Source organism: Perna viridis, chromosome 4 (genome assembly GCF_037379345.1).
Source record: "Perna viridis isolate PV_CMFRI_1.1 ecotype Kerala chromosome 4, ASM3737934v1, whole genome shotgun sequence".
Lineage (NCBI taxonomy): Eukaryota > Metazoa > Mollusca > Bivalvia > Mytilida > Mytilidae > Perna > Perna viridis.
Window position 1 is genome coordinate 23,265,988 of NC_142448.1, and position 27,852 is coordinate 23,293,839.

General features: G+C 31.6%; 3 protein-coding genes across 4 annotated transcripts in view; 1 reads left to right on the forward strand and 2 right to left on the reverse strand.

The window, feature by feature from the left end:
* Positions 1 to 1,849: 1,849 nt before the first annotated feature.
* On the reverse strand, positions 1,850 to 5,805 carry LOC148619388 (progestin and adipoQ receptor family member 3-like). The gene is made up of 6 exons (XM_088579241.1): positions 5,429 to 5,805; positions 4,830 to 4,992; positions 4,053 to 4,205; positions 3,476 to 3,673; positions 2,410 to 2,500; positions 1,850 to 2,125 (listed from the first exon to the last, which is right to left on the reverse strand). The coding sequence occupies exons 1-6, from the start codon at positions 5,668 to 5,670 to the stop codon at positions 1,998 to 2,000; spliced, it is 975 nt and encodes a 324-aa protein (XP_088435367.1). The 5' UTR covers positions 5,671 to 5,805; the 3' UTR covers positions 1,850 to 1,997.
* A 5,808-nt stretch (positions 5,806 to 11,613) lies between these two features.
* LOC148619389 (splicing factor U2AF 50 kDa subunit-like) lies at positions 11,614 to 25,985 on the reverse strand. Its single transcript, XM_088579257.1, has 12 exons — positions 25,832 to 25,985; positions 23,375 to 23,498; positions 22,646 to 22,755; positions 22,218 to 22,354; positions 21,572 to 21,688; positions 20,945 to 21,083; positions 18,192 to 18,271; positions 16,752 to 16,874; positions 14,278 to 14,364; positions 13,604 to 13,724; positions 11,995 to 12,098; positions 11,614 to 11,818 (listed from the first exon to the last, which is right to left on the reverse strand). Exons 1-12 carry the CDS (start codon positions 25,878 to 25,880, stop codon positions 11,687 to 11,689), a joined length of 1,323 nt encoding a protein of 440 aa, XP_088435383.1. The 5' UTR covers positions 25,881 to 25,985; the 3' UTR covers positions 11,614 to 11,686.
* Positions 25,986 to 26,129: 144 nt separating this feature from the next.
* LOC148619390 (meiosis regulator and mRNA stability factor 1-like) overlaps positions 26,130 to 27,852 on the forward strand; it is a 42,060-nt gene continuing 40,337 nt past the window's right edge. For both annotated transcript variants that reach the window (XM_088579244.1, XM_088579245.1), the window contains exon 1: positions 26,130 to 26,213. The gene's annotated coding sequence lies outside the window, so the exon portion shown is untranslated. The remainder of the gene's footprint in view (positions 26,214 to 27,852) is intronic.

Sequence of the window (27,852 nt, forward strand, 5' to 3'; positions counted from 1 at the left end):
TTATTTGTTTTTTGTTTTTTGTTTTTTTTTGGGGGGGGGGGGGGGGGGGGTTGTAAATCATGATATGGGATTTTTGTCATGAATAAACTACATATATACATAATATTTAAAAACAAAACAACTAGTGTGCCAACTCTGAATAACAAGAATAAGATTTATGTTTTTTTCCTGGTATAACTAGGTCAACTCCACACTACTTCCTGAAAATTTTTGGAAACCAGAGTAGTATGTAAAAGACATTACTCTTAATCAAATGAATATCACTTTCAAATTAGCCATTGAGGCCCCAAAACAAATGAAAAATTGTAATTTCCAAGGGTCTTATGTCAGCAAAAATTTGAAGAACACTGGGTGTGTATGAATTAGAGGAAATATTAATTAAGAATTACTTATCATAATTTGATAGAATATCTTTAATTTTTCTGTTAATTTAAAAATAAAAAATAAAAAATGGTATTAAAGTTACTGCAAAAGAAGAAAAAAGGTAAAATATTTACCTTCAAACAATTCATGTAAACATAAACAGCAATATACAAATGTACATTTTTAATACACTGATCAATCTTCTATAATACATTAAATACAAAGTGGCACATTTTCACATGAGACATATTAATGTTGTGTCACATGCACTGAATACACCACTATCTGAAAATCCTGGGGAGAACTCTATGACCTGTAAAAATGGAATTGATTTTACATATGATGGGGACATGACGTTGCCATGTCGGTTAACTGCTAGTAGTCCTTAGTTCATACTTTTGTGTAACTTATATTCAGTTTCATCATTTCTGTTGTAAGAGGGGCTCAGACCTTTTTGAACTGATTTTATGGTGTGTTTATACCCCTTCTATGTGTGCAGGTTATGGTCTTATTTCTCTTTGTATAATAATCCCATAACAAATCAGCCTTAATTTTCGTATATTTTGTGAGAGTGATTGTATGGGTGGGATGATATTGTGATTTTTCTCTCACCACTCCCCAACTTCTGTTTGTCAAACATCTGTCTTTTAAATGTGAAGGATTTGCAATATTTTTGAAAGCTATTAAACTTTGGAACTGATTGAGAAATTAAGCATGCAGTTTCAGCATGATAGGTTGTACTGTGTTAGCAAATTTGATTACATTACACACCAACTTCTTGATTGGCAGCATTAACTTATTGATGTTATAGATGGGGACATCTGTGTTCTATGGACATGATTTGTTCTAGTTCTTGTGGTAGATTCATCTATAATGTATAATGTTAATTGATTTGCAAAGCAATTTCATTAGTAAGTTTTATTCACCTTGTATAAGAAATAACAACATTATCACAGCATTAAAGATTTGGAAATAAAGCTTCAATACGTGATTAAAATGTATGTGATGACTACAAAGAATCTGTATACCATCACTGATCATGTGTACATAAAATCTAGTTTCATAAAAAAAATCGTTTGGGGAATAACCATTTGATTTTCACAGAAGGAGTAGAGTGAAGTTTTCTACTCTCTTTATATTTTTAGAAAATATAGGTTCTGCCCTTTTTTTAAACAACTAAATATTAAGAACAATACGAGATCCTGCCTTCTTATTTTTCTTAATACACTGTCCTGCTTTTTTATTTCAGGAAAAGTTGGATGCTGTCATTCTTAAAATTTCACCCTAGTCCCCACTCTATACAAATCAAATGGTGGTTCCTTTAGGATGAGTGAGTAAAATACATTTGTATATAAAAAATGATTGTTCATTACATATTATAAATATGAATAAAAACAATGCTAAAACCTTACACTCTGGAATGAATTTTTGATTTTCACCTAAGTTCAAAATAAAACAGTGCTTAAAAGTTTCCTTCATATGATCCTAGTAATGAAAAGTAAGTAGATTTACATTTTGTACCTGAATGCAATTTTTCTACAGCAATGTTGTTTACAAAACTTGTCTATTTTGTCTGTAAATATAACAAGTATCTTCCTCGATACACTAATTTCAATCTGATTCATTTATGTGGTTCAAACTACACATGGATGCATTACCCTGTATTTTAAAATTTCTTGACCAGCAGAATGCCAGAACACAAAAGCTAATACAACAATAACGTGCCACCACTGATGACTGGAACCTATAAAATCAAATGTACCTGCAAATAAAGCAAATAATTGTTGACAGTAATTAAACTTGTTGTTTTAGAAAAAAAACTCTTGATCACATTTTGTTAAACATTAACCAAGACTTTTAGCTCATAATCTGATGTGACTAACAAACACTCTTTAATGTAATTATTTTTGGTTGTTTGTAAATAGAAAAGGACTTTATACTTTATTTAAATTATACAGCAAATTATTTCAGATCATAGCTTTATTTTAGCTTAACTATTTATAGATGATATGTCAATGCAGTACTATAAGTTAAAATAACACTTACCAGGATAAAATCTCTCTGGGAATTTACTGAGGTATAATACTAAAGCTATAATTCCTAGGATATACATCGTAGTTATCTTGGGGACAAATAACTGAAAAATATACATAAAAATAATTAGGTAAAATAGTGTTAATTACGATCACTATCAATGTTAAAACAAAAATAAAAATGCAAATAACAAATTGTGAGGCAGTTTACAATCTGAACAAAGTGTAAATTGTCCCAAAGATAGTTAAGCTAACATATTGAGTTTCAGAATCCCAATTTCCCATTACAACAGTGAAAGAAATTAGAAGTAGACCTACGGACCGAGTCTATATAAATCAAGCAGGTCTATGAAGAAATTGGCTCAATTTCTTTTGAAATCTACAGAGCGGTCTACATAAAATTATGGTGGGTCCATGTTGATCAAAAATGAAGTTTCTAACACTGTTACAGGAAGCCAGTAAAATCTAGCTTCACTGTTACAGGAAGACAGTAAAATCTAGCTTCACTTTTACAGGAAGACAGTAAAATCTAGCTTCACTGTTACAGGAAGCCAGTAAAATCTTGGGGAATATTACATTGGCTTATTTTGTTGGTTGATTTCTATAAAAATGGAAAAGTTAATTGTCATAGCTTAATTTCCTATTGGAGGCATTTTAAAAATGGTAAAACACTAACTATGTTATGTTTAAAGCTTTAAACTTTACGTATGATTATAGTCCCCTTTAAAGATTTTCTTTACTTTATAACATCTGAATTGCAGACTGCAAGCTAATTGATAATAATGACATCACAGTTACAAAGTTAAAGCAAAATTGGTTTACCCATAGAGAACCACCATTCAGAAGGTTTGTTACAATTAAAAAAAATTTATCTTGATTTAAAAAAAAACTTTCTGATTTAAAGCAAGCATTTGGATTTGTCATCATTTGGACTTGAACTCATTAGAAATTAAATTATAAATAATGCTACTTGTTTTTTTGAAAATGTTATATGAAATAACCTGGTTTTGACCAGTTAACACATTTTATAAGCCATTTTACAGTGTATATATAAATATTTTTATCCATTTTGTGCTCACCTGAACAATTTCAGCAGAAGTTCCACCATTTAACCATATCCAATGTAATGCTGGTATAACACCGTACCCAACTAGACCTACATATATAATTATTCTCCATCGAGACATTCGTGGACTAAAATAATGGGGATGAAGCTGAATAAACATGGTCCCAGCTGTCAAAAAGGTGATAGTTATCAGATAGATATCCCTCCATATCTGAAATTATTAAAAACATGCATTTTTTATGAAAATATCTTGTCATCAAAACCTTAATAATTCAATAAGGGTTACAAATTAATAAAAGCTCAATTCGTAGTATTTGCACCCTTCAAACTGACTAATAAAATGTAATTAATGGATCTATTAAGTTTACAGTCTGAGTCAGTACAAACAGTTGTCTTATCTAAATAAGCATTTTGATTTCAAACTTCTAGTGAATACTACTTCAAGTTTCACTATTGAAGAAAATGTTGGGTTTTTTTTAACTTTTCACAATAATTATGAGTATATAATTATTGTATATTACAATACAATCAAGATAGACAATACCAAATTAATTCTATTATTTTGTGTGTTTCATCAATATTGTACTTACAGAAAGACAATAGAATGCATAATGTACTGCAGGTAGATAACAGCCTATCACACCCATAGAGATACCCGTTAAATCGACAGCTAACCATCTCTTGCTAGCCTTCTCTGAATGACAACAAAACATATGGAATCCAGCTGAACATAACATACAAAACTGAAATCAAACAAATTAGTTAACAATTTTGTATTCATTTTGTCAACAAACAATGCAATATCATTTTGAATTGACTGTCATAAAGAAATAACATGCCTTCATTCTTTCAATCTTGAAATTAGACCGTTTTCTACAGAAAAAAAGTTGATTTGTGCTGATCATTTAGAACTATTTATGTTACATGTACCTTGCTCTACCTCTGTTGTAGGTGTTTGTTACTGGCAGCTACTGTGTTTGACAATGGTACAAATAAATTTATATAAATATCTATCTTGTTTACATTGTACATACAACATGTACATAAATTGACTTACTTAAGATGGAATTTGAAGTTAAGACCACAAGGATATCATTTGAATTGTTTTAAGTACATGTCATAGACTATGTGCAGGATAATACATGTACCTTAATAACAAATGTACTTAGGCTGCTATAGACTATAGTTCTTAACACAATTACATTTTTTAATATAGGCTGTTTTAATCCTGGCAGACATGCATTGCATAGTATATGTAAATTTATGTGCTTATAGTCATATTCATCTATCAATTTAGTAACTTGTCCCTGTCTTACAGCATATACACATAATTCATAAATATTTTTTACAAATTAATAAAAGTTTACCTGGTAACATAATAATCCTAGTGATACAATGACATGATCAGTGTATGAACTGCTAAATCTTGGAATGAAAATAATATTGTCATGTAGCATCATGTACAGAAATATAAAGAAGCCTCCTAGATGTGACCACACATTGACTGTTTCATTGTTCCACTTGAAAATACTGAAAAAAAAAAATCAAAATATATTTGTAAAGTGCTGCTAAAATTACTGGTATACACGTTTGTATATACATGTATGTGTAAACAGGAGAGCATAATTTGACCAACAAAATTATATTCAGCCACCTATAGTCACAAACCAATTTGGCTTAAGAATTATTCCTTTAGTTACATCAATTAACAGGCTATTTAAATCTCACTTCTTACTACAATGCAGGAAGGCCGTCCTGCCACATATATGTATTTTCCATTAAAATGCCTTATTTAAACTTACATGCCTTAAATCTACATGTAGGTCATTTCAATTTTATCAATTTCTTACCTTAAGATGTTAGTTGTGGGACCATATAGCGGTTATCTTTATTTATTTCCAGACTGTGGTTCTGCAGCTACATTTAAATAAAACACTGATGAAAAAATGACCTGATCATACTTTACCTTTTGAGACACAAATTAAATGGCAGCGATACCCTGTATCCACTAACAACATACGGATTGCCTTGCAAAAAGTCCGGAATTTCATGGTACCTAAATAAAGGTATTTCACGATCTGATGCATCACAAAGTCCAGAACTGCATGCATCATGCAAATCTGTGTCTATTTCAATGTCCAAAACAGAATACGAGTTTGAAGATTGTCTGTTTTTCACATTCTCGAGATTTCCTAATCGCCCCATCATTTGTGATTAGTAGAGGTTCAACAAAATTTTGAGTAAATCGCTAACGAAAGAGGTGATGCCTCTTATAAATAAACAAACAAAACCACTTGCTCGTAACCATTGCAACCTTTCACTGCTTCCGCATTGGAGATTTATTCAAGGGGAGATAAATGTATTCTTGCGAGGCTCACGTGGAGTAGACTATTGAACAAGAAGGCACTAATTAGTGTCTGCTAATGATATCAAGGCGTAATCAAGTCGAGTGTATATTAAGCTAGTGTGATATAAAGCCCAGGACTCAAATACCTTGATAAGCATTTTTATACATGTATCAAGAAATCAATTTTTAATATTAGAAATTCATTTTTTTTAAATATTACAAATTTATTTTTTAATATTAAAAATTCAAATGAATTTCTGATACCTAAAAAAATACGATTTTTTTATATTAGAAATTGATTTTCTAATATTAGAAAACGAATTTGTTGTATTCAATTACGATTTTTTAATATTAGAAAATTATTTTGTAATATTTAAAAAAATGTGACTGATTTTGCAATATTTGTAATATTGCTAAGTTTTTTTTGATATAAGGAATTCATTTTCTAATATTACAAATTCAATTTGTAATATTACTAAATGTGTGATATTTTATAACATTACTAAATCAAGAATTTGTAATATTAGAAAATTAATTTTTAAAATTCTTTATTCTTTATTGGCACAAACACAATTACAATAATTGGCAAAGGCCCATATAATTGATATATAAAAGAGTAACATATATAGTAGCGGTATACATGTAAATAGAATATTAATCAAATGTTATGAGAAGAGATATTTGTTATGAAATAAAATTTTTTCTGATAGAAAAAATAATATCTAAAAAATTAGTGATAATCTTTAGTATAGTATATGAATCACTGAATATACATTGTTTCAGTGTGTAGTAATTAATTGAATCAATATCTTTTTTGAGGATATTTGATAATTTGGACATAAATTGACTTCTAACTTTGGAGTATTTTTCACATTTTAGCAAAAAATGTAATTCATCTTCAATCTCCCAAGAGTTGCAAACTTTACATAATCTCTCATTTGCAGGAATTGATAGATGACGGCCTTTTTCTATTTCCAAATTATGGCTACTGATTCTAATATTGCAAAGAGAGGATCTTTCTGATCTTTTTTGTAAAATATCAACAAAGCTTGCTCGTTTGTATCCAATGTGTATATTTCGATAAAATGTTAGTTTATTTGAATTTTGGATTTAGGAATGTTGCTCTTGCATAAATTGATTGGTTATTCGTTGTTTTATATTTGATAAAATAGGTTTAAAGCTACATTTTTGATAGATTATGTGTGAAAAACCAAGTTTATTGATAATAGAATACATTCTCTTTGTCCAAGTGTTATTGTTTTCTGTAGCTTGAAATATTTTGAAAGCCAAAGTGTTTTCTGAGGAAAGAAGATGATTTAAAAATTTAACACAGGAAAACATAATTTTTGAGTGAAGTGGGAGTCGTCCAAGTTCAGAACGACATGCAGCATTTGTAGCTTTGCAATGTACACCAAGAGTTTCCTTGATGAATTTTAAATGAAATTTTTCTACAACTGAGTTATTAAAAGTACATGTATCAATATCTATACCCCAGACTTCACTACAGTACAAAAGAATGGGGCTAATTAAAGTATCAAACAGCTTTTCTAATAGATGACATGAATGATCTAGCCCTACTGACTTTTTTATCTTGAATAAAGCTTTTCTAGCCTTTTCCATCAGCAAAGATACAGCTAAATTAAATTTACCATTATAATGTAACATGACACCAAGATAACAATATTTTGGTACCGTTTGAATGATATCATTATTGTATGTAAACTCATTAATATAAGATCTACCATTTGAATTAAATACAATAACTTTAGATTTGGACACATTAACATATAATTTCCAATTACAGCAATATTCATGAACAATATTTAAGTTAGTTTGTAAACCTTGTTTACTTTCAGATAATATAACTAAGTCATCAGCATATAAAAGACAATTTACTGATATATTCCCAATTTTTACAGGACTGCAATTATTTGACTTTAATACCATTACAATGTCATCTAAAAAAATATTAAATAATAAAGGACTCAAAACATCACCTTATTTGACACCACATTCTGATTTGAATGTGGAACTTAGTCCATTTGAAAATTTGATTCTATTTGTAGTATTATGATACATAGAAAATATTATTTGAAAGTTTTGGAGGAACATTTGCTGACGCAAGTTTGTAAAAAAGACCAACCCGCCAAATGGTATCAAAAGCCCTACGTAGGTCAATAAAAGCAGCAAAAACTTTTCTTTTCTTGTTTTTATAGTGGTCAATAATGGATTTGATTGAAAATAGATGGTCAGCAGTTCTACTGTTTTCTCTGAAACCAATTTGGTTTTCACTTAGGAGAGATTTGCTGTTTGTAAATTCCAGCATAAATTATTCTATTAAACAGTTTTCCTAAATTAGAAGTTATAGAAATTCTCCTATAATTACAGGGGTCTGTCTTATTACCTGATTTATGAAGAAGAACCAAAAAGATCTCATTCCATAGTAGTTATAGAAATTCCCCTATAATTACTGGGGTCAGTCTTATTACCTGATTTATGAAGAAGAACCAAAAAGATCTCATTCCATAGTAGTTATAGAAATTCCCCTATAATTACTGGGGTCAGTCTTATTACCTGATTTATGAAGAAGAACCAAAAAGATCTCATTCCATAGTAGTTATAGAAATTCCCCTATAATTACTGGGGTCAGTCTTATTACCTGATTTATGAAGAAGAACCAAAAAGATCTCATTCCATAGTAGTTATAGAAATTCCCCTATAATTACTGGGGTCAGTCTTATTACCTGATTTATGAAGAAGAACCAAAAAGATCTCATTCCATAGAAGTTATAGAAATTCTCCTATAATTACTGGGGTCAGTCTTATTACCTGATTTATGAAGAAGAACCAAAAAGATCTCATTCCATAGTAGTTATAGAAATTCCCCTATAATTACAGGGGTCAGTCTTATTACCTGATTTATGAAGAAGAACCAAAAAGCTCTCATTCCATAGTTTAGGAAATGTTCCTTTGAGGAAAATAAAGTTATATAATTTTTCAAGAGGTTTGAAAATAGTATTCCCACTATATTTTAACATTTTGTTAGAGATCATATCTGTGGAAGTACTTTTTCCAAGTTTCAATAGTTTAATAGCCTTAGCTATTTCCTCTACAGTTATCTTGTTATCAAATATATTTTGAGCTGGCCCTTCATTAATATTTTTCATAGCTTGTTCAAATTTTTGGTTAATGTTATCATGAAAAGCTGAATTATTATTATCAGTTTTATTTAAGTTTTTGAAGAAATTTACAAATTCTTCTTTTGGTAAAGTATCATCGGAATCATGATTCAAGTTCAACCGATCTAGTTTATTTACTAGGTTCCAAAATGATTTTGGATCATTATCAATGCTATTATTCATTTCAGCATATAATTTCTATTTATATTGCTTTTCTTCATATTTACAAATCCTTTTATATTTTGACTTATAAGTATAATACGTTCTCCTGTAATATCCATTACTAGGATTTTTGTTAACAAGTTTCTCATAACATTTAACCAACTTCTTTAAATCTGCACATGATTGTCCATACCAAGGTTGTCTAGTAGGTTTACAAAATAAATTTCTAATATTGGTTTTTGTCCACTTTGGCTTGCCATAAACCAGGGAGTATGAATATAGTCCATACAGAAACTTAGAAAATGTTGTGGACGAATATTTTGAGTAAAAAGTAAACATAGAAAAATAATTCCAAATTAAAGAGGGTGTGGTCATAATGATTAAATTATAATGCATTATTCATTAATTCAAAGACCAAAGGACCAGTCAATATTTATTTTGGGGACTGGTGCAAAATGTCTTAATTCTACTAATTTAGAAAGGACACATATTTTTAATGGCACAACTGGCATAGGTAATGAGCTTCTTTGTAATTTCAAAAGATAGGACAAAGTATTTTTTTTTAATGAGAATATGAAATGCACCAGTTCCAATCCCAAATAAATATATCGACCTCTCCCTATTTTTCCGGAAAGGAGTAAAATTAATGTCACCTACTAAGAATAAAACTGAGTTTTGTTGTTACGTGTTTGCACCTGCCAACAGCTCCACGAAACTATTGTTCATAACCCATATGAATGGTCTCAAAAATAGCTCTCTATAAAAATAGGGGGCGGGGGAGGGGGAAGGGGGGTATCTAAAGACATTATCATGTCCCAGCTAATTGGATCCCTTCCTGCTTATCAGTCAAGTGGTCAAGTGTTAATCTTTATTTACTTTGATGACTTTAAGGATGATTCAATTGATGTCAAATCAATTACCATGTGTAAATATATAGGCTATAATTGTAAATTTTAACCCCAATCGCATATACTGCAACTAAATTCCTACCCTTTTCATATAACTACATGTAATCATATGGGCCGCACATCTGTACCTACCCATTGTACTTAAGGTATTCCCGTGTTTTACAGTCTTGACTATCATTACGGATCTCGCACAACCACCCTTACGGGGATTCTGTTAGTAAATGTCTGTTAGACATTGGAGGTAGCGGAGCCAAGCCTTCTTGATACCTGACCGAAAAACTCAGAGTATGTCCTACTTGCGGCTGGGCTGCTTTGTTGACGCTCTGGCCTACTCCCAGGCCCATGTGGGTCCGAGAGCATTTCCCCACTGTTGGAAAGTCAAGTGAAGAGTGACAGAAAGTCCTACATATTGCTAGATGAGGACCAGTAACTCGGTCAATATGGAAACCCTTACGCAATTATATCTTTATTGACCAACTAGTCCAATACGCCATATTGGACGGATAAAGGCTGTATTGGCACACTTTTATATTTTTTATTGTATTGGCAGTTTTGATCATATTTAAACTAATATTTGAAAGTTAGTATCAGTATTAATGCAGATAGGATTATACATTACTCTTTCAATTGACATATTGCTTGCTGGAAGTTAAATTTGTGACCCGTTTTTTTTTTTTCACATTGTGTGCATCTTTAATCATCTCATTAAAAATTAATGGTGAAGCAAGAACCCCTTCAAACAACACCAATATTTTTTTAGTCGGTTTTAAATTCTTCACGTTTTTTGTAATTGTTTTTTTTTGTACAGGTTTAGCAGAACTTGCATGAGCGGTACATATTTATACTGTTTTACTACTGTTGTACTCACAAGAGATTGTTGAAAAAGCTCAACCGTGCAGGGGTTTGGCACCCTCCTTCTTTTGAACAGTTCACAGTTTTTTTATGTGTAAAATTGACAAAAAATGGCAAATGATGCCTTTTGATTACCACTATAACCTTGGTTCCCTTGATTACTCTTGAAGAGTTAAAAAATGACTGAGAGATTTATTTTATTATATGAAAACCTGGTGGATAACATAGATGCTCTCTGTTGAATAAAAAAAAATTCTTGTGACAATAGTACAGAAAGGTTGAGTCTAGCTTTAGAAAGCTAAAAAGACTATTTTTGATGAGGAGAGCAATTCAGGCACTAGAGCCTCTAGTTCAATGTCAGAATCTCTGGAGTATCAATGCTTCAGTAAAAATGGCTTATTTGGTATTATCTGTTTAGTTCTCCTTTATCCCCCATTAGTTCAATTTTTTGTAACAGTGGCTATGTTTTTCGTCAGACAAAAAATCCCCACATTTCTTCTATGCAGGATACCCAAATGAACATTCAAACAAAGTTTGGTTCCAACCGATCAAGTAGTGTCAGAGGAGAAGAGTTTTGAAAAATTGTTAACCATGAACCCGAACACCAAGTGATGGCAATAGCTCATGTGGCCTTTGGCAAGGTGAGCTAATAAAAATATCAGCTAATACAGGTAAGTCATGATGATAAAAAACCAACAAATACTGCAATCAAATAATTAATTTAATTGACATGATGACTAAAATTCTATTAACAAATTGAATGAAAAGTGGATGTTTTAGAACTCTCTACGATGGTATTTGTCTGGGTCATAATATGATGTTACAACAACTCTGTTGGAGAACTTTCTGCCTGTTAATGCTTGCTGAGCTTTCTGGCAATCAATGATGGAATTGAATTCAACAAATATCTGAAAATCAAATAATGAAATTTAAATACATGTCAATGCAGTAAAGATTATAGAGACTCAGAAACTATTACAGATGAAATACTGACTGAATTGTAGTTGACATTATATAAATAAAAAATTAAGACAAGACCTACATGAATAAAAAAAAACAACAAAGATATGTAACTATACAATACCTTGCCACATCCAGGAACATCCACTCCTTTTATAGGTCTTGGGATTTCCAAACTTCTTACTATGCCATATTTAGAGCATTCTTCTTTAACATCTTCCAATATGTCTAAAATGACAGAAAGTGCAAGTATAATAGTGATTCATCAGGATGTTTTTTTATCCATGAATTTCTTAATAAAAGCATTGCAATCACATGTCAGGTTTTTTAAAACAAGCAGCATAACAACTGACAGGACAACAATGAATTTAACACAGAAATATTTTAAGTGGAAATCTCTGTCTATATGTTGTATTTTGAGGTATTCCGTGGTGGGAAATGAATGCATAATTGAGTGAATTTTGTTGTGTTTGTTATTTGTTTCTGTTTATTTTTTACCTTATATCAAAGAGAAGGGGGTGATAAAAGCCTCATAAAACTAGTGCAACCCAACTGCAAGTTTCATGCGCCTGTCCACAGTTAGATTGTTTGTTTGTTTGTTGGGGTTTAACGCCCGCACAGCAATATTTCAGCTATATTCAGGCGATGAACATGAAGTGGATGATAAAATAAACATGAAATGATGTTGAAATGTAAAATGGGATGGGACACAAGGACAATGGGGTCCAGAAATTTTGATTGCCGCTGGAAATAGGGAGAGGTGGGTAGGGTCGGGCAATTTAGCCTCCTGTGGCAGAGCCCTATGGTTCCTACTCTGGGAGAATACCACAGTAGGGTTATTTAATGTGCGAGGAACGTGGCGTCTTTCCCAACATGGTGCACCACTATGGTTTGCGGTCAGGTTTTCCGTATTATAGCCTGACAACCCCAGCATGTAACATGCCAGGGGTACCCCATTCCACCACCTGGGGCACATAACCCAGTTGCTTGGCTAGGGTTCTGAGCACTATTTAGTTGCCTTTTACGACAAACTTAGCGCTGCTGCAGACTTATTCTTTCGACACCCAGACCTGCACCGGTCTCCACAGTTAGATGTTGATCATTCATGTGTCTTTGTGCTGTTGTAACACTTTTAGTTGATTATTAGGCATTTTCTTTGATCTGTTACTGTGAACTTATTATTCATGTTGTCAAGTCCTTTCAGAGCTTGCTTAAAAGTGTGTTTTTGAAGACGGTGATCTCTGAAGGTATTTGCTTTTTGGATTTCAGATATAAGCTAGTGCATTTGATATCCATTCAATTTTTCTTTTGATCATGAAAGGGATTTATCAAAAAAACATGTATAATATTTTACAGAATAAAACCATGTAATAAACAACACTCTTACAAGATGAACTATCAATGAGTTCGTTTGCCAGTATATAGATTTTGTCAGTACAGGAATAATAATGAGATTAAGAAAAAAGACAAAATTTAATAATGTTATTGAGTTAAATAATCGTCACCAACATAAGTCTTTCCTAACATTACAGCAGGGGTTCAAGTTTACTTTCAATAGTTAAAGATCCTAGAATGTGCATCCTTAATAAAAGGTCAACCAGAAGGAAGTGAAAGGGCCTCAATAAAACGGAATGAAAATGAAGTTACAATAATCTTGCATAAGTTGACAGTCTGGACATTGAACACCAATGTTTATTGGAACCCATGACTGCAGTGAAATTTTGACTGCTTACCTTCATATTCTTCTTCATCCTCCAATTCTTCTGGTGTGATCATGTTCATTAAACACAACACTTCAGTAGGAGGTCCAGCTCCTTGTGCTAAGTTAATTCCTGGAACTTGTAACTGTACTGGCTGTAAAACATTGAATATTATGAAAGAAACATTATGTGATACATAGTACAACTAATTCTTCAATAGTACAATAAAATCTTCATCCATAATTTTAAACTTTATCACTAAATCAGTACTAAAGGGGTTGTATAAACTAGATAAACAGACATATTGAGTTCCATAAATGATAGACAGAGAGTAAACCATCAGCTTGTAAGGGACTCAAATTCAATGAAAACAAATACACAACATTAATAGAAGCAAGGAAAATGGTATACTCAAGGCCTGAACAGTGTGCTCAGTGACTATCATTTTAATTATGGGCTACTTGATTTCTTTGCTAACCATATGAAATAGTGTTTGTTTAAAAGTTAGTGTTTAAGTGTAGCTGTCCCAAATGAAGTATATAGCATTTAAGTCATATGGCTGTCCCATTTGTATTTTTCAGGTTTATAACACAACTCAGTCCATTCCTATCCTTCAACAATGTCCATTATTGTTTATTATATTTGACTGATGCATATGACAGGACTTCAGTCAAGTGAAGTCTGACTATTGTCAGTTTATAACTTACCAATTGGGCATTCATTTTACCAACACTGGCTCTCTGTACAATCACTTTCTTGTCACCTAGCTGCATGCCATTCAGGCCGGCACATGCCTGAAAAACACAGAAATAAGACTTATTTCCAGTCATTAACAATGACAACATATGTTTGAAACCTATATCATAACTATAGAGAATAATGTGACTAAGTAGCAATTGTTTAAATTGAAATGTCATCAAAATACATCATACCAGTATCTAAACAAAACTGAAAATTGTAATAAATATTATCAACAATAACTGGACTTTAGTAAGACAACCTGGTATAGCATGTGATCACATTTTGAACAGGACTTTTTAAAATAAATTACAAGCCTAAAGCTGTATTAACATACAAGTTTTACTTTTTTCTAAAATGTAGATTTAGATTGGACATCCAAGTCAAAAATTTAAGTGCTGTTAGCACTGGAAGTTTTTGATTCTTGTGAAAATTGCAGCATGAAAAAATTTCAAGATTATAAAATGTAAAATAAAACTGGAATCATATATTTGCATTTCCCATATTATTTAGAACTGTTTTCCCCATAATACGTATAATCAGGGATCGTGCTGGGCTTCGCCAATGTCGCAATTTGTGATTTTTTATTTGGTATGGTGACAAAAATAACCAGTTGGCGATTTTCTTGGCGCCTAGGTTTTGTATATTAAAATTGACATAAAGTTTGTCAGCAACAGATATTCTCTCCAATTAAACAATTGTGTTGACACCTGGTCAAAGTTAAATGACCATAACCAATTTACGACTGAAGCCAATCAAAGGTAATTAGACCAGGTGACCGTTACTCACAATATCCTCCTGGGAGGTGTCAATCAGATGTAAATATATTATAGAGCCAATCAAAACTCTTATCATCTGGTCAAAGGTAAACACAATCATGGCCATGTGCATGTGGCTACATACAAGCTTCACAGCCCTGTTAAACCATATGATACATTCAGAAACAGATTTACCTTATAACAGAATAAATTAAATCCAATTACCAATGATTATCCCATCAGGAAGTGTCTAAAACACTTTGAAAAGCAAGCATTGATAAAAGAAAATGGATGACATTTGTTTACACTTATGTCATGTGCCCTTTTTGGCGGGAAAATCAGTCAACAAATAGATGGGGATTCCCAAATTCTAATTATATTCAGATAAATAGAATTCGAGATAATTGAAAAGGGACACAATTAATGGTCAATCGTAGTTTGCTAGAAATTTTATCACTTGAAAAAAGAATCCAGTTTGTTGAAGATTTATAAATAAAAAACAAAATCATATTTTAAGATAAACTTAATTAGACCACAAAGGACAAAGGTCAACAATGAACATGCTTTAAAATTAAAGACTATTATGAACATAGTAATATAAAGTCCTTGATAGAAATTAAACACCTTTTTCTGGAGTAGTACTTTAATATTTTGCATATAAAGTAACTAATGGTTTTATATCCTGACTAAGAATAGAGCTAAAAACCTGCATTATACATGTATCAAGAGTGAATCTTGGATACATGCATGTCATTAATGAAGTGGCTATTTTGATGAATTCATAACTCATCACTGGACTTGATACTGTCATATTTAAAAAAAAAAAAAGTAGAAAAAAATGATTTTAGCACCCATTTTGGCTCTAATTTCTGAAAATTGGCGACAAAAATTGGCAGCTGGCGATTTCTCTGGTGACAGAATTTTGAAAGCCAGAGCAGCCCCTAAATTAATCATTTGTAGAAGTTTCTGAAGTATAAACTGTGACCATTGGTTAAACAGTATCCAAGACACATTTACAAATTTCATTCCATTTCACCTATTTCCCAAATTTTTAAACCTGTCCAAAACTTAATTTTCATTTACATTCAAAAAACTATGTGAACAGAGTATTACCCTACACTATAATTATACTCAAATAAAACTAATCAGCTATTAAATGATTTCCTTGATGAACATAAGATTTTCCAAAACTAGATACTTTATTAATTTAAATGTTCCCACCAATTTAACTCAGTTAAAATCACTACTCTTCACTTCCTGTTTATTAATAAAGAAATTTATAAAGAGATTTTTACTGATATTAATGGAACGTGTTTAACACAATTAATAAATCTTAACACACTATTAAATCAAATTTATTACCATACATCTTTCAAGACTGAAAAAGAGTCCCTAAAATCCTCAGTTGATCTGAAGACTAGAGCTTCATTTTATATGCAGAAATAATAGATTATCATTGAACTGAACAATTGCCAGAAACATATTTACAAAAAAAAAGGTTATAAAAGAGGTATTGAATGATATAAAAGGAATTACATTAGGACTATACCTTTGGGTTAATGTTCAGAAATAGTAGGGTTGTTCCTGGGATGAACCTGCGACATAAGGTATATGGATTCTACGGGATCAACTCCCACCGAAAAAAAAGGACAAAACAATTTTCAACATTATTTATTGAATCATACCTGATCCGTTATATTAACATCCACATATTCACAGAAAGCATAACCTTTGGACAATCCAGTAGCACTGTCCTTCACTAAGTTGAAAGCTTTCAAGGGTCCAAATGATGTTAAAAGTTCCTTCACCTACAAAAACAATACAACATTTTTTTTTAAAATCTTAGATTTGACTATATTACCTTCATAAACCCTTAAAAATGTGTAACCAGATCTTAGTTAGAATTTAATTGAATTAAAAAATGAAAAAAAGGACTTAATACAATCATTTAATCTTTGATAACAAATTTATTTCTATAACTGTTTAATTATTATAGTAGAATTAAGTTGTAAACTCACCTTGTGATACCAACAATTTGTTTCATTACATCTGGACCTCAATGAACATGATATCTTGTTTAGTTTTATTACAAATGGAGAGACACACATATAACTTGATATGTTATTGTTTTAACTAATGTTTTGTATTTATTACAAATGTTGACACTTTTGTTTAAACTGATTGCATGTAAAAACTTTAGAATAACAAATGCAAACTGGACAGGAGTTAGAAAAAGATTAAATTTCATCATTAGTTGGGGGAGGGGATATTGGGGAATTCCTCCCTATAATAATCAACACTTGACAACCGAAACAGTAAAACCATAGGAAGATTGATAGCAAGATTGCCATAAAGATGTATTGCTTGGGCAATTAATTGTATATGATGTATCTGGTGGTTGTCATTATAAGTGTACTTGCCTTTGGTTGGCTGTATCTTAATCATAATTACCACTCAACCTCTTCCCCTATGCTAAGAACAAAGGGGGAAGAAAGAAGAAAACAGATCAGTAAATTGTTTACTAACAATGATGAATCTATTACTCAGTACTCAACCTGATCACTTGCTTTTAGATTAATTTTGATTTGATAGGATGAAAAAAGTTCCTATTTTGTGCAAAAATATAGGAAAGGAGCAAAAACTTATATCAGTAACATTTCTTAATTTTAATCTAAAAGCAAGTGACACAAGAAAATAATGCAAAACACCAAACATTTACTGTCAGAAAAATGTTCTCTTACATTTATTTCGATTAAACCACCAATTTTTATCTTACTGTAATTGAAAATAGTTAACAGAAAATTCATTTAGCTTTTCCTACAAAAAGATAATGCCTGAAAAAGAATTCCTGCAAAAAATGACAAATTTCACCCTAACATATGATCATGTATTTCAATATAAAAAATATAAAAATGCTGAAAAAGAATCCCTGAAAAAGATTACATATGGCCAAAACATATTTTAACAAATAATTTTGCAATACAGAAATATCTGTTTTTTTGGTGGACTCTGGGATATGATATGGGAGAACCTGTGAAATAAAGTCTAACAAAATTCTGACAGCTTTTGTTGTTCCTCCCTGTAAACCTGTAAACTGAGGACATCACCTGTGTTATAAACCCTACCTGATCCTCATTGAGATAATTCGGTAACCCTCCTATAAACACTTTATGTGGGGAGTCTTGTACAACTGTTGATACCACTCCTGTGAAGTAAAATAATTGTATTAGTATATATGGTACATATGGTCTACTATGACAGCAGAGCTGGCAAACATTGTATACCTGATGCTGCAGAAAAAAGTCTGCTTGTAACATGGTCTTATATACAAATGGAAACCACTGAAGAGTCTTTGATCACATGACCGAATCAGGACAACTTTGGACACTAAAGTTACATGAATGACATTCATTTGAAGTAAAGGAATTCATGGATAGAAATTTGAAAACTGAAGTAATATCTGTACCTTCAGCAAAGGAATTTCCAGAATACGTTAATTCTTTACCTTTTGAAGATCTATTTTGAGTAAAATATCTAAGAACTACTTTCTTAATGTAAAATGATACAGATATCAGACATAATTTTATGAAGTAAACAAAAAAGTAGAAGCTGACGTAAATAAGAAACGGAATTGTAAAATCTGGATTCGAAAAAGCAGAGCTCTGTTTTGAAGTGGATGAAAATTATGTCTTATATATGTGACAATTAACAGCTGCATCAGGAGCGCATTATACCCTTGTTGCCTTGTGAAAAAAAAACCATAACAAATGTTTTTGGAGTAAAAGGAGGTTGTACAGGATGTCATGCTAAATATATTCTGACTCATTCCTTATTCCTGCTCAATAAGAGGTTTATATAAGTGACCAACAAAAATTGTTAATAATTCTTATTAAGGGAGCATGAATTTTCGCATGTCAATACATAAATCGAAAATTTCTAAGTTCCATAAAACAGAAATTTGACAAGAGGCTCCCAGGAGCCTGAATCACTCACCTTGTTGAATTTTGCCTTTCATGGGCAATAAATTAAACAAGAAGTTGTCCAACAAAGACTTATCATAAGGATCATTTCAGTAAATGAAAATCTAAATCTATCATAGTTTTCAAGACATTGGCTGAAAACTGTAAAAAAAACCCTGTCATTTTCCCCTGTCAAGGGTAATAACTCTTATAAGAAGGTGTCTGACAAATTTTATGCCTGAAGACTTTTGTAGTCCTAAAAATAAGGATCATTTCAGCTATTGAAAGAATTTGGCTAAACCGAACGGTTGCTAAAAAACTATTGTCTGACCCCTATCTTCTATTTTTAGTTTTCGACCGATCAAAAAACCCCACTTCAATTCTATGCAGGATACCCCAAGGAACACTTATACCGAGTTTTGTTTCAATTGGTAAAATAGTGTCAGAGGAGAAGATTTTTGAAAGAAATAACATTAAAAATAGAAAAAAACTTGGAAAAAGGCCAAGAACTCCAACATGGTTTAATAGATTAAAATGAAAATTTAACCACAGATAGATCTCATCATGCTGAACACTTTTACTCCTTTCAGAATGGGCTAAACCTAACTGTGTTGGAGATATATGCGAAAAACTATTGTCTGACCCCTATGTCCTAATTTTAGTAACGGCTGCCATGCTTTCAACAGATCAAAAATCCCCACATCAGTTCTATGCATGATACCCCAAGGAACATTCATACCAAGTTTGGTTCCAATTGGTCAAGTAGTGTCAGAGGAGAAGATTCTTGAAAGAAATAACATTAAAAATACAGATAAAAAAAATCCACTTCAGTTCCATGCAGGATACCCCAAGGAACACTTATACTGAGTTTTGTTTCAATTGGTAAAATAGTGTCAGAGAAGATTTTTTAAAGAAATAACATTAAAAAAATAGCAAAAAACGTCAAAAAAGGCCAAGAACTCCAACATGGCTCAACAGATTAAAATGAAAATTAGACTGTAGATAGATCTCATCATGCTGAACACTTTTACCCAGTCAAGATTGGGCTTAACCTAACCATTTGGAGATATAAATGCGAAAAACTAATGTCTAAACCCTATGTCCTATTTTTAGTAACAGCTGCCATGTTTTTCGACGAATCAAAACCCCCCACATCAGTTCTATGCAGGATACCCCAAGGAACATTCATACCAAGTTTGGTTCCAATTGGTCAAGAAGTTTCAGAGGAGAAGAGTTTTGAAAAATTGTCAACTACAACGACGGGCGCCAAGTGATGGCAATAGCTCACATGGCCTTTGGCCAGGTGAGCTAATAAAAGAGAGAAACCAAAACTGTTACACTGTTCACGTAAAATGTTTCTCTAAAATAAATTCCCTAAATTGGTTCTTTGTAAGGGCTATTCCATCAATAAATTTATGGGAGGGTTGGTAGGCATTTTTTTGTGACCCAACCACCCAAGGATTAATGCACCCCTGAATTCCTCCATACGGCATGAAATATGATAAAAAAAAAACAACTCAATACCAAATTCAAATAACTCAAAAATAAAATGAAGAATCGTCACGAAAAAGTTTACTGATCTTCAAATTAATGTAACTAACCTGTGTGTAAAGTTTTAAGCAATAATCACATATAGTTGTAAATAAAATATTGAATCACCACCAAAAAGTATACAAATATTTAGATTAATATACCTAACACGTGTTTTAATTTTTTAAGTTCTCAATTTACAGTGTGACATGTTTACAACAGATGCCAGGCATTAGTATACCATAATACGTCCCATCAAAATTGACGGCTGATAAAAAAAAAAAAAAAAAAATTATAAAACAATACTGAGGTAAACCTTTACTGAGCCCCAATAACCTGTACCTATCCACTCTAATAATCAAATATATAGGAAAGCTATACTGTTTTACCTGGTACATTAACAGTTGGATTTTCTGACATTCCAGGTAGTGGTTGGTAATCTCTGGGTCGTCGTATCTTTAATGATTGGCCTTGGAAGTTAATACCATCAAAAGCCATGGCTTGGGTGGTTTCATCTACAGAACGGAACTGAAAAAAAAAAAAAAATAAAATAAAAATTCTGAACACTGAACTTTCACAAATTACATAGATATGTTATACTATTCTAGATGTGTATGTTCGATCTTAGTGTGCAAACATTTGGATTCATGTACATTATATTTTCCTTGATTTCCCGAATTTCACTGGATACAAAGTGAGACACTAGAATAAATGTAATTCTCATTAATTAATTCGTCAGTTATAGGTTAACAAAGACTAACAGGGAAGCAGAAATTGGCAGAAATAGAAGAAAGAATACAGTATATGTAAAATCTTTGAAAAAGTGAAATCCACTAAAATCAAGAGAAATTTTTCCCTGGATTAATAGCTGTCTAAACTGGAAAATCCCATATAAAAGCATTATAAATTCTATTAAATCATATGTTGGACACTGCATGAACTTCTAAGAAAAAGGGTCTGAAGATTCTGTTTACTAAATAATCTTAATAATAACTGGTTTATTAATTACTAATTACCTCTAAAAATGCAAAATTTTTGTCCAAGTTGATCTGTACAGCAATAATAGGATTACCCTCAGCTTGGGCAAGACCAGATAGTTTCATCTGATGATTAAAGAAATCCATCATTGCTTCCTAAAAGGTATCATTAATGAATTAGAAAATAATACAGACAAATATGTACAGTACTTGATAAAAAAAAAAACAATTTCAATACTGTCTTAGTACTTTTTTGATAATGGTATATTATAGATGATATTAAGGAATTTATCCATGATATCATTTCTTCCATTGTTCTTTTTATCTAGTATTTTCTATAACAGGCTACTGCAATGACACTAAAAATATGTATTTCCAACAATAATAACATGTCAAACAGACATGATTTTAACCCCCCCCCCCAAAAAAAAAAAATAATAATAATTAAAAAATATTCTGTTTTTCATGGCAAATCACAGTCATTTTGACCAGATAAGTATTCAAATCCAGGTTTTGCTGTTACACTCTTAGTTTACTTCATTTTTCAATAATTTCTGTTTTTTTTTTTTTTTTTTTTTTTTTTTAAATCATTATTTTTGTAAATATCAAATCTGAACTATAATTTATAGATTTTCTGTAATTGTGCATAAATGTAATGTCATACTCATTTTAAAAGATGAGTTACCTCAGTAACACCAAAAGGCATGTTACCAACATACAAACGTCTAGCCTGTCTACTTATGGCACTACCAGCAAATGGTACTGTGGTATTTGTAAGGTTTACGTTGGGCACTGTAAAAGTCTGAGGAATCTGACCAGCACCTGTAAAACAACAAAGTACTGAACAACAGCTCCTTGAAAGATTTCCCTGTCTTCCTCATAAAAAAAACATGTTTTGATGATACAGTACAACCTGCCTAAACTGAACCCTTTAGGGTTTAAAATAAGTAAGCTTTTCACGGTTCAATATGCAGATTAAATGATATAAAAGAACTTTAAAATGATTATTCAGGGTTTGGTTTAACCAGGTTATAACTTATTTTTTAGTTAAATTTTCAAACTTCCGAAAAGACTGGTGACAGCAGAACCAGCTATATTTTACTTATTACTTACTCTGCATTGCCTTGTATTGCATAGGAGACATATGTTCAAAACCAGCAGGTGGAACATCCCAATATTTGTAGGGTTTCTTCCGTCTGTTAGCTTTTCTGGCCGGTGAACGACTGCAATTTCAAAGGATATACATGTATTTATACATTACCTAAGTTCTAATTTACTCAAATTCAGTTAATAATGATAATCTTATGATGATTCAAATAGAAAATATTAAGATCTTAGATTTAGAAGTAACGAATGGGAAACACAATTGGGCAGTTTTGCAACATTAAAAAAAAAGAAAATTCATTACACTTTGTTATTTTATTACTCTATAGAAGATTTAAAATTATAAAAAGGACACTACAATGTACTAATTAAAACAAAAGCTTGCTTAGTGATACCCTCCCGCTCACTCTCCCCTGTAGAAACCATATAGGAACCATCAAATGTAAATCAGATGGAATTCCAATAGCAACCTGTAATAAAGAATGTGTGTGTGGCAGTTTGAGAGAAGTTGCAGATTATCACCAGGGTCTAACAGAAGAACAGCATAACAATATACCTCTCACTTTTCAAGCACGGGTATAATAAGTCTTATAAAACTTAAGAGCATTTTCCTAGGAAAGGACAACTTAAAGAAAACAACACAGAGTTAGTGTCTAATTTTATGTAAAAGAGCATTTTCCTAGGAAAGGACAACTTAAAGAAAACAACACAGAGTTGGTGTCTACTTTTATGTAAAACCTTTTTGATCTCCTTTTCCTTTCTCTGGATCTTGACCTCTTTCTGTCTCTACTCCTAGAGCGCCGTCTTGGAGAACGTGATCTGGATCTTCTTCTGCCACTGCTTTTTGTGTCTTTTTCAAACTCTGCAAAGAATGGGCACTTAAAATAAGACAGTATTAGACTCTGAAGTAGTTTTAATAGCAATAGAAACAAACTACAGGTTTCTGCTAAAAGATACGTGTAAAATTCTACTGTGAAATTACATAATACTTGATTTTCAAGACATGTACCCATTGGTTTAATATTTGCTTTTAAATTAACAAAATTTAGGAAATGCTAAGTAAGCACTCATAAGTCACAAAATATGAAAATCCAAATTCTTACATCAATAATGACAGAACCTATATTTTTTAATGCATGTGAAATAGCAAACAAGTTATTTCTATATAATCGAACTATTGTCTCAATACTTTTTACTCCTCAACTTGTATAATATGTCAGTTAAAACTGTACAGAGCTACTTTTTCTTAATACGAACTTGATATAATTAAGTTGTATGACATACTAATGTATAGACAGGGCACACCTTTTTCATAAACAATACATCATGCATTAATATGCATTAAAATTATATGATGCAATAAAAATAGTTTACAGTGAACCAAAATATGTGTATTTTAATTTATTGATCTGAAAAAAAGTGCTTGTAATTATCAATTGTAGCCGACTTATTTTGTTGATTTGAATCTGTATACATGTACATGTATGTTCAGGGATCGACATTAATAGTAGTCTGGTAGTTCTGACTCATGTATCACTCTAATTTTAGGGAGTACTTGACAAATGTTCATGGTAGTCAAATGGGTTATCTAAATTTTGTCCTATTTTTCATAAGATCTAATACAGAACTGTCATAACTGTCTGCAGACTACCTGTTTTACCTCTGAAGTAGTCCTATTGACTACCAAACAAATGGAGTTAGTGTCAAACCCTGATGTTTATCGAACTTGAGTTTAGCGTCAAATGTGACCGCTACATCTTTCTTGGATTCTATTTCATGAAGTCAGTCAGGTAGGGTCTAACGAACCACCATTGTCTTTAATGCTTGTCCAATGATCTGGTGCTATTATAAGTTGTAATGAGGTTCATCTACCTCCAATTAACCCAATTTAATGGTACATCCTGTGATGTATACCCAGTATCCATACCAACTTTCCCAGTACTTAAACACTCTTTTGATGATTTCGTCATTATTACATGATATTTCAAGCTGATAATTTGTAAACATTTACAAAATGATATGATGGCTAGGCTAGAATCAATAGTTTTTAAATTATTTTCCCAAAATTTGATTTTTGTTCAATTTTCATTTTTCAAAAGTACCGAAATGTATAACCCAAAATCTAAAACCCCGTACTGTTCTTATTTATACAGTTTAATTATATATCAGGGATCCATTTTCAGAATTTTTTTCCACTAGCTAAATTTAGCCAGTACTGAAAATTTACACTCACTAAATTTAAGTTTTTTGGGTTATTTCTGGAATTTACTTCAGGGATCCATTTTCAGAATTTTTTTCCACTAGCTAAATTTAGCCAGTACTGAAAATTTACACTCACTAAATTTAAGTTTTTTGGGTTATTTCTGGAATTTACTTTTATGACATATAGAATTCCACTGGCAAATTTTAGCAAGTGCAAATAATTACTACTAGCAAAATTGAATTTCAACTTTCCCCTTAAATTTGATCACTGTATATTACATTAGAACTTCATTATAATATTAAATTATTCAAGGGTGATAAATTAAAGTAGCAACAGATATATATTTATAGGACTTTCCTTTTCAATCTTGATAAAATCGTATCCATTCTTTGTTGGTACAGGGATTTGTGCTACTGTGTAGGCTATGGAATTCAAACTCAGACAATTCTTTTTTAAATCAATATCAAATCTTTCAAAACTTATCCAGACTTAAACTGAAGTTTTTCACCTCTGACTGAAAATATCACGAATGTTTTCAAATAATTTAAACTTCAATTGATTTAAACATCATTCGGATATTCAGGACAAAGTTTCAGTATAAAATTCCCAATATTTATAGAAAAATTGGTCATGTAGATGTCCCAAACAGGGTACTGGGAACTTGGTACAGGTATGGGTTACATATTTCAGGGTTTACCCAATTTGCCTAGTATTGTGGATTCACAGAAGAAAGCCCTGTGTTACTGCTTCGTTGTACATACATCTCCAAGATGGAAATGCCGGAAAAGTTTGAAGATCAAAGGAAAATTCTGCAAATCATATTCGAAATGAGCGAGGTTCGAATGGAATGCGTGAAAGTTCATGCTTGGCACTGTTGCACGCATCGAACTTCTTACTATAATAGTATACGTCTACAATATCATATACTCAACAACAAGTTTATATCCTAATTTACATATAAATAAGAAGCCTTTTTGATAATGTTTTTCCACCTCGGTTTTCTGCTAACTGTCTTTCAAAGTCGTCGTATTCTTCTGCCATGATTTGTCTTCTGTCTTCGAGTGAGTTATTCTTTTGCAAATGGCCGACGCTACATTTAACAAGGGAGGTAAATCAAAAAAATCAAAATATCGGAAGACAGAGCTTATCGCAGAAATCGACAAAACAACATTTGAAAATAAAATAAATAAAACATATCTGTCATTTAAAAAATAAAAGAAAAAAATTCACATAATGCTTGTAAAAACCAAACGACAGGATTGAAAACAGTATGGTTTTCCCATCGCGAACCTCATTTTATAAGAAAATACTGAAACGAATCTGACATTAAATTCCGGACAAGACACAAACAAGAGGAACAGCTGGTAACCGAAGGTAACTGTAAGGCTTAACTTAATTAAAACAAGAAAGAAAAATCTTTCGATACAAGATGTTTATATTTTAACTTAATTAAAACTACATGAACGCATAACCTGTAATTAAAGAGACTTGCAACTTTTATTCTGATCCGGGATAAATTGTTGCAAAATTCAGATATACTTGTCCCATACTCTGTTACTCAGTTGAAATCCCTAACTCAAAAACATTATCCATAGTTGTCACTCCAGAAAAAATGGTGCACCTAGATTGAAAGACATGTAGTACTTGGCAGTAATACTTTGTAAAAAATTATTCCAAATCATCTTCCAAATATACTGAAAATCTTATCAAAATACTGGATTTTTTTTGTTGATAACTTATTTGTCCAATATGGTGGAAGTGGCACCAAAAGGTTGGAATACCAATGGGAACAAATTGTGCTCCGCTTCTCGCTGACCTATTCCTTCCTTCTAATGAGACTGATTTTATAGCTGATCCAATTCAAAAGAAGGAACATTGTTAAGTTAGATCCTTTGGTCTCAGTTTCTGCTATAAAGTTACACGATGCATTATCTTTAAACAATCCTAGTTTTGGGGATTTTATATATAGCATCTACCCCAAAGAACTTGAAGTAAAGGACACTCCAGGCACTATGAAGTCAGCTTCATATCTTGACCTACACTTAGAGATTGATGGTAAAAGAAAATTCACGACAAAACTATATGACAAACATGATGACTACTCATTCTGTATTGTAAACTTTCTTTTCATCTGTGGCAACATCCCTTCAGCACCTGTGTATGGAGTTTTCATAAATTATGCCAGAGCTTGCTGTACCTCGACTTTTTTGTACTGTACTCAACTTCTTCCAATTAGGCTTCAGGAACAGGTTATGTTGCTATAAGTTTGAAGTCATTACTACAGAAGTTTATGGCTATCATCATGAACTTCTGGATCATTAGGTTGTATCTGCATAAAGAGAACAATGCCATCCTTTGTCTATTATGGACTTGACATTTTATGAGCAACTTGGTGGGTGTTTCTAGAAAAGAAGAGGATGCTAGCTGTACTGTTACATCTGGTTCACTCCCCCTTTTTAAGGAGTCTGAGTTTCTCATTTGTTTTGTTTCTTGGTATGTGTTATTTTTGTTATTTCATGTTCTATGTTGTGTGTGTCTGGTCTTTATCCTTTGATTATATTCTTTTGATTTTTGCTCGAATGTTGGTTCCCTTGATTGCCCTTTCAGGATATATGCATGGAAATTGATATGATATAAACCTTGTAATACATTGTGTAATACTTATGTGTAATAAACTCAAATTTCCTCTGATCCTCCTTTTTTTAATTTGGATATTGATATTTTAATAAAAAAGAGTTAGTTTAGGGATTGAGGATCAGACGAAATAACGAGTAATGTGTAATGTACAAAATGTTTTACTAAAAAATTGTTTATGAGAAGATAGAATTAATTCATTAAATTTGTTTTTGAAGAATCCCTTCTACTTCAAAATATTATGCATGAATATAATTCATAAACAGCATGTTGTCGGAACTTTTCAGAGTTTATTTAAAGGTGTGTTTACACTTATTGAAGACCTTTTGATGATCTCTGTAAGTATTCACTATTTTTATAGAGGTTATATGATGGTGCA

Bases quoted from the DNA above. Each gene is read 5' to 3' on its own strand.
- LOC148619389 (XM_088579257.1), bottom strand. From the start codon at position 25,880: ATGGCAGAAGAATACGACGACTTTGAAAGACAGTTAGCAGAAAACCGA. The intron at 22,355-22,645 runs GTAAGTAATAAG...GTTGTTTTACAG, and splicing joins GCAATACAAGGCAATGCAGA to GTGCTGGTCAGATTCCTCAG. The intron at 14,365-16,751 runs GTATGATTCAAT...TGTGTTTTTCAG, and splicing joins ATGTTAATATAACGGATCAG to GCATGTGCCGGCCTGAATGG.
- LOC148619388 (XM_088579241.1), bottom strand. From the start codon at position 5,670: ATGATGGGGCGATTAGGAAATCTCGAGAATGTGAAAAACAGACAATCT. The intron at 4,993-5,428 runs GTAAAGTATGAT...TTTTTTTTTCAG, and splicing joins TTTAATTTGTGTCTCAAAAG to TATTTTCAAGTGGAACAATG. The intron at 3,674-4,052 runs GTAAGTACAATA...TAATAATTTCAG, and splicing joins ATGCATTCTATTGTCTTTCT to ATATGGAGGGATATCTATCT.